The sequence below is a fragment of the Berghia stephanieae genome, chromosome 1 (genome assembly GCF_034508935.2).
Source record: "Berghia stephanieae isolate SIO BIC M18660-M18661 chromosome 1, UCSD_Bste_1.3, whole genome shotgun sequence".
In the NCBI taxonomy this organism is placed as follows: domain Eukaryota; kingdom Metazoa; phylum Mollusca; class Gastropoda; order Nudibranchia; family Aeolidiidae; genus Berghia; species Berghia stephanieae.
This window is the reverse complement of record NC_088360.1, coordinates 144,902,711-144,910,514: the sequence shown is the minus strand read 5'-3', so window position 1 is coordinate 144,910,514 and position 7,804 is coordinate 144,902,711. Positions and strand designations below refer to the sequence as shown.

The 7,804-nt window shown below is 32.0% G+C and overlaps 1 protein-coding gene across 50 annotated transcripts in view; it reads right to left on the bottom strand.

Annotated features, from left to right (window-relative positions):
• Positions 1-2,533: 2,533 nt before the first annotated feature.
• Positions 2,534-7,804, bottom strand: part of LOC144963423 (kinesin light chain-like) — a 104,243-nt gene continuing 98,972 nt past the window's right edge. For 48 of the 50 annotated variants that reach the window (XM_078897430.1, XM_078897437.1, XM_078897441.1 and 45 more), the window contains 2 exons: positions 7,072-7,135; positions 3,886-4,665 (listed from right to left, as the gene is read on the bottom strand). In XM_078897430.1, coding sequence (XP_078753556.1) covers positions 4,576-4,665; positions 7,072-7,135 — 154 coding nt within the window. In that variant the 3' untranslated portion in view covers positions 3,886-4,575. Of the gene's footprint in view, positions 4,666-7,071; positions 7,136-7,804 lie in introns of all 50 variants that reach the window. The other 2 variants (XM_078897480.1, XM_078897457.1) reach the window with 2 other exon arrangements.

Genomic DNA, 7,804 nt, shown 5'->3' with positions numbered 1-7,804 from the left:
TTTGACCAGAATTTCGATGATGGAATAAAAACTTGAATTTTTAAAATGGAAAAAAAAAAAAAAAAAAGCACGAATACAAAATCAAATGACGAGCACTTTTAACCGTGTATGTATCATTCATAAAGCATCGTGGTGGCAAGCATTAATAATAATAATAATTAAGAAACATTTTTTCCTTTTCTTGCACCTCAAAACAAAGCTGCTCGTTTCACTAAGAAGATCAACGCACCACAGCCTAATTTAGTCGTTATTACGTCATGACAATTTCCATTCACACCTCGAGTTGTTCTATTTTGTATATAAAAGCACACAATATGAGTGATCAATTTCTTTGCACTTGTACACCCACTTGTTGTATCGATGATGATGATACAATGCCAGTGTTGCTGCTTGAAGCTTGAAGACATCAATAACAATAATAAAATAAAATGGAATAGCAGCTTCAATTTCATTCACAAAGACAGATTCCATCCGCATCGTCATCTTTTTAATTTTCTTCATCCAGAGATACCCTAAGCTTATATTTAATTTTTAAAAAAGCCTGAAAGTTTTTCTTGTATAACGCATATATAAAATATTTTGTATAAAGCTTTCCTTCATCAAATGGTATTGCCCTTAAATCATAGAAAAGAATACATAATATACCCATCTAGCTTCCTATTAAACGTTTCAACAACCAATAGTTTCGTTAAAAAAAAAAAAAACCCAACTCATCAATTTTGACCAAAACAGACCAATAGCTGGAAAAAGGGGCATCCCTGTCCATCTTAACCATGGGCGGTTTTAGTTTTAGCACAGATAACCAGTCTGTTGTATACTCATTATAAGCTGTTTTACCTAGTGTATCATCATCTTTAAAAACAACCCAACACAAAGAATGCAAGACGCCTATTGATCTCTTCTCATCATTCTAAGTATTGTTCTCCTTTGGTAAAAAATATAAAATTACCAAAAAGATGATAATCTCACCCTGGCGAAAAATCAAAATAGAGTAGAGGTAGGAATTCTGAGAAGAGCAAGGCATGGCAGTCAGTGTGAATGATTTGATTTTTGATGATTTATATAGGGTTCAATTTCACGTTAACCTTATTTCATATCTTGCTGTTTTTATCAGGATAACAAATGCTTGAACATCTGATTAAGAAGGCAAAGAGAGGCCATGGGAGGTCACTGAATGAATACACTGGCTGCAGAGAACATGGTCAAATTTTTCTTTCGAACTATCAACAAACTCAGATATGGATGCAGATATTGATTGATATTTCACAAGAACTAAATTCAATTATAATGATAATCATAATGATAATAATAATAATAATAATATTAATAATAATAATAATAATAATAATAATAATAATAATAAAATAATAATAATAATAATACGCAACAATACAGCACTAAGCAGATGGACAGATGGACATCTACAAACGTAATAATAATAATAATGGCAATGTAATATAAACAATACGAGACAAATCAATTCAAATCAGAACTACTATTATGATAAAAATTTTGACGAATTGAATGAAGGTTATTAGGTGATATCACGTGAATACATTTATGATAAGGTAATTTAAATGGGTGGATGGAAGTAAGGAAGGTTGTAAAAATAAAAAAAAGAATACAACAAAATTCAGACCTGCCAACCCAAAGAAATCAACAATCATCCGAGAATTGAATATTTTCAAAAAGAAGAAACCCCAATTAGATTTAAAAACAAGAAGTAAAAATAAAATATCTAGATTGAAGTCAAATCAAAATTTAAAAAAAAAAGAAAAAAAAAAAAGAGATGAATAAAGAAGAGAGAGAGAAAAAAAAAATCCCTGCAGGTTAGGCAGGTCTGAGTTTATGAAGAAGTCGGTCTGTTGTAGATGACGGCGACGAAGACGACAATGTGCAGGGCTTGTTGCAATCCAGAGGACAGGCAGATGGGAATGGGATCCAGATACCACTACATTCACAGAAAGACTGAAAGACCTCTGGCTGAGTCAATATTTGTGTAATGTGATATCCTAAAGGTGTGGTGGGGGGGGGGGGGGGGGGGGGGGGGGGGGGGGGACTTGTCATCAAATTGTGTGTATCAGGTTCACCGATTCGTTACACTGGAATAATATAACCATCTATTTGGCCCAGAAAATTGGCTAAGGGGACAGATGAGACATTTTGGTGTGTATGTCCCTGCTTCCTCTTCTTCTTCCCTGTTATCTCTGGTGTATTATTGCAGCCTGTACAGTCAATTATGAGATATGTTAAAACGTGTAGTTAGTGAATCTTTGCTTATCAGTCATGGTTTGAGGACATGGCTAGAAATTTATCACCTTTGTGTTTTCTATCTAAAAAAAAAATATGACACTCGAATAGCTTTGTCAAATACAATTGGCATGACTTTCCCTTTTTCCAGGCTTTCATCAAGATGGCATCTCATTCGAAGAAAAAGATTAGTGTCAAATGATAGCTGATAGATAATAAATTAAGCAAAATGTTGAACATCAAGCAGAATCTACTTTTTTTTCTTAAATGTACAATATTCTTATAGAAGTGAAAAAAAAAAACAAGAAAGCCTCACTTTGAGTGATTTTGCAGACTCAGCCACAGGCCATTTACTTAATTTACCTTGATTGACTGAAGAAAATATAAGCAATCTACAAGCACAATTCAATAATCTAATAATTGACTCTTAATTTTGTATGATGGACAGTCACTTCCAAATTCATCACTTTCTTATTCAATCGTTGACCGTGGTACAACTGCCCTGTCCATCAATAGTCATTATGATTCAAAGTACAATTAATGTGATCATTTAATCAAATTCTTGAGGCAGTGTTTTATGTGTAAAGTGAAATATTATGTAAACCTGCTCTTACTTTTTTTGAGAAATTATTGCACTTTATAAGAGTTCTTTTCTACAAAAGACAAGTTTATTTCAAAACTTAAAATCATCAAATTATTTCCCTGTATATTTACAATTTGTTCAATGGAATTTTCATGGATACGAACCAAAATCAATTTAGAGTACAGTGAAGTAAATACTGGTTAAACCAAAACCCAAAAGAATATAAAGATACATTTTGGGACTGAAAATGAGAATAAAATCACGGAAAACATGAGAATTGCCGTGGTCTATCGTTATCCTTACGTTATCAAGTTAGAAGTTTTGTTGTGCTGGAATGATGTCCAATTATTGGCATGATGTATGGGCAACAGTACTTTCTGAGCAGAGTGTACAATATCAAGTATATGTAAATTACTTTATTAACGTTGGCCATGCACATAGTAGCCTCATACTAAATATGGTTTGACCATTAGGCTTTCAGATTTTCGAGAGATTGTTGTTAACAATGGAAATAAAGAGGAAAATTACATTTGAAATTCTTTCTGGTTTACTGATTTTGATTTAACCAGTTTATACCGTATTTGTTACAGAAAAAAAAACCCCGTAAAAAAAACATAAAAACCCCCAAAAAACTTATTGTATTGTTTCAAGGATAACAATTCCAGTGTGATAAACAACCTGTAACTGTAATAGACCGACTGTAAAGGGAGGGAATTTCACAGAAAATTACAATGCCCAGAGAAAGAGATTCTAAATCTCAACCAGATTCAAGACCGTCATCTTCTTGATCCAAAAGTGATGGGTATCCTTCTTGGCCCGCTGTCCCACAGCGATATTATGCCGGGACGAACTAATTTACAACCACAAATATGAAAACTGAGTTCATTTCATACAATTTCTTACCTTGCAAAATAAATCGAATTTTATCATCGTAATCCTAAACTCACTGTTCTAAGTCCAATTCATCCCGACATAATACCATTTTGAGACAATTGGTCACAAATCAAACAACTTTTTAAAAGATTACATTATAAGATTCCTTTTACAGAAGATTTTTAACTGTTATCGTTTGATCATCTCACAATAATAGTAATAATGTTTTTAAAAATGTAATTTTGTAAGATGATTCTTTCTTTTTCTCGTTTTTTTTGTCTTTTTTCAAATTACCAAAAAGGCTGCAACTGATCTTCAATGATAAGTCAATCAATCACTGGGGGAAAACAATCTTTGAGTCAAGATACCCAAAGACAATTTTTTTTTTCAAATTGCCTCGACAAGAAAATGGATTTAAACGAGCCTTTAGTCAAATAAAAACCTGGCATCACTCATACCAATACCGTTTGCACCAATATAAATAAAGGCAATATCTGAACATGACTGAACCTGACATTTAAAGGTATAAAGTAAATTGACACTATTTCATCGTTCCAACACTGCATACATTGAAGACCCAAAAAAAAAAAATATATTGAAAAATAAATAAAATTCCCATCTTTCATTTCAATTTCAAGTTTACAGCAACTTCCATTTCATAAAAATCATTAATATATATACATTTATCAAAAACAAACATGGCACATCTGTACCAACACGCACACTCTCATAAATTCCACACACCCCAGAAAAAATGTACAATGTAACCAATTTTTTTCTCTCCTTATTTCCCTTCACATGTTCACCAGGCAAACACAGCACACATCTCAATCTCCCATTTAACTAATAAACTAAAAACTAGGCCAATGTTACAATAGCTCTGCTGGTGCGGCACGTCCCCTAGGTCGGAAGTCTCCATTCCCTGCGGCAGTCAAATCTCCAACAGACCGACGGCTTTCCTGTGAATAGAAGGTGGATAAGCCATATTTTAAAAAAACAAAAAAAAGAAGAAAAAAGTTTTTATATATAATAATAAATAATATATAAATATAAATATATAATAAATATAGCGCTTTACCCCGTTGTCACAGGCTCTAAGCGCTTTACAGTGATATAAAACAAAACATATTACAGTGAGACAAGTGTGAAGGAAACGTGATACGAATTCAATTTAACAACAACAAAATATGAAAATAATATTGCAACATTATGACGTAAAAAGATAAAACTTTAAGCGAGATTTGAACGTTGTCAACGAATCTGAGCATCTCACGTGTGACGGGAGAGAGTTCCAAAAATGGGGGACCGAAAATTGAAAAGACTGTTCACCTATTTTACGCAATGGCTTAGGTTTGACAAGGATTGATTTGTCATTGCTTGACCTCAAGTTTCTATTGGGGACATATATGTTTAGAAGGTCTTTAATATAGGAGGGACTGTTACAGTGCAATATCCACTTAATGTCCTTCAAGCGCATCACATGGGGTCCCAAGTTAACAGCAACACTTCAAATGTAAAAGGAGACATTACAGTTGTCAGATATATTACAACTTTTCCCAACAGAGACAACACTTTTACCAACCAGGTACTCATCGTACACCTGGGTGAAGTGAAAGAATTTGAGTAGAGAACCATTTCAGACTCAACTTTCCACCACCTAGAACATGACATGAACCAAGGAGTCACCAGTCTGAAGGTGAGTGTTATGTCACAAACTACAAAGCTGCAAAGAGAGAATAAGCCACATTGTGTCTATATTGTTCCCCCCCCCCCCCCCCCCCCAAAGCCTATACATGTACTTGTTAAGAGAGTATTGGATTCTACAAACCGATCAATGATGCAAGAATGATCATCCACTTGTAAAACTTTTAAAGATATCCTTAATCATCGTATCAATTGAAAATTATAATAATAATGTGAAATTGAATGTAAGCTTCAATTTAATTACAAAAACAGATCAAATGAATGTTTCGGGTTTCCCCTTTATCAAAAAAAACAGGATGAATGAAACACTACAGATGAATGAGATAATGTGGTAGTGGCATAGTTAACTTTACTTTTCAATTGAATTTGAGTCTTGCTTCAGAAGCTGGATTTCCAAAGCTTGCTGCTTCTAAGACTGTAATTAACTCTTCTTTATCTTTCAATCTGGTCCAGTTTTTTTGATTTTTTTTTTTCAATGGTTTTTAGCTTTGAAAATAGCCAATAATTTGTCTCAGGAACAACGGATATAGTCGGTGTTAGGGTTGAGTGAGTGAAAGGGATAAGATGTTCAAATATATTAAATATTCTACAGACATGATTTGAGGAGCATAACTTTGACAAATAACGTGGTAGTGGCAAAAGCTGATTTGTGTTTAAGTTTCATCATTTGTCAAATCCTCTATCACCTTATATATTATGGTTCATGGTTCTCGTTATCTTTCTGTCAGCTGCTATTTGTTGATCTTTTCAATAAACCACTTCTTTCCAGGTTTATCATTTCAAAAAAAAGTATGACGCTTTTCACCAATGAAATAAAACTAGGTAATTTAAATTTTAGTTCAATTTGTCTCAAAGTTTTCACAATTTATATCAAGCAGCACAACAAAACTACCGAGATCAATTTTGGTGACAATTTAGTATAAAGGCAGTCAATTGCTTTACTGCATTCAATAATTTCGAAGGTAACATTTTTTTTTGTGTGGAAAAAATTAACATTTAAAAAGCTAAGAATTGCCATAAAATTGGCAGTGTCACTGCTATCTTTAATGGAAGAAAGTTTTGTGGATTCAAAATGAATATGCATGATTCAATATGCAATAAGAGTTAACAGATTACTTTCCAGCAAATGTCAGACCTGCCAAATTGAAAACTTCAAATTTAGTAATTTTTATGTCAATTTCTAGTAATTTGACAAGGAAATTCCTAATTTCTGAAATTGTGTACGAACAACCACAATATTATCATTATTATAGTAGTAGTACTTGTTCTTCTTATCATTATTATTATTATTATTATTATTATTATTATTATTATTATTATTATTATTATTATTATTATTATTATTATTATTATTATTATATCATTATTATTATTATTATTATTATTATTATTATTATTTGAGTATTACTAAGAATTTAAAATTCGTAATTTTCCATAAACTTTTGTATTTGGCCATGCAATTTGTCTAAAATTCGTAAAATTAAGAAAAATTCGTAAGATTCGGCAGGTATGAAATGTTAAATGAATGAATATGCATAATTCTCTATGCAAAAAGAGCTTGAGGATGACTTTCCAACAATCTCTCAAAATCTATGACTTACCATTATCAATCCTAAAGGAATTTGCAAGAACTAGAAATGACAATAAGGCAAAATACTCACATGCAATTTGTCGTCTGTACTGCTGATAATATTAAGCACTGACAAGGAGCTTGCTCTTTTCATACTGAAATAAATGGAAGCAAAAGGTAAAATGAATAATTCAATAAAAACTCTGGATTCTTCAAGTTGTACAACGTTACTATAGTTAAAAAAAACGAAGGGTAGGGTGACAGTTGTCGAAAAGAAAAATGCTCATAAGCATGCAACCAATCAAATCATTGCTTGGTTATTTCAAATGCATGATTTATCCCTTTAGGCATTTCTCATTATTGGGAGTCACAACATGTAGTTTATATGTGCAGGGCAGAGAAAATTGGTTAAAATTGCAACACTGGTTTTAAAATATACACAGCGTTTTGAAGAAAACAAAAAAATAAATACATTAAGACATAATAAAAATAAAACTGAAAACTTACAAAGCGCTATAACTCTGAGACACCAGACTCTAAACGCTTAAATTACAAATTACTTTGGCTGAAACAAACTCATTTACACACACAAGCACACACACAACACAACAGAAACCAGACGCCTATCTTGCTTCTCACATCATCTACTAAAATCGAAACAGATACGTTTTAAGCGAATGTTTAAAAATAGACATTACTATGTACATCATGCCAGATTCTTCCTTTGGGTTTTTAAAATATTATTATTATTATTATTATTATTATTATTATTATTATTATTATTATTAATAATTTTTTTGGTAATTGACCAATTAACCCTTTAA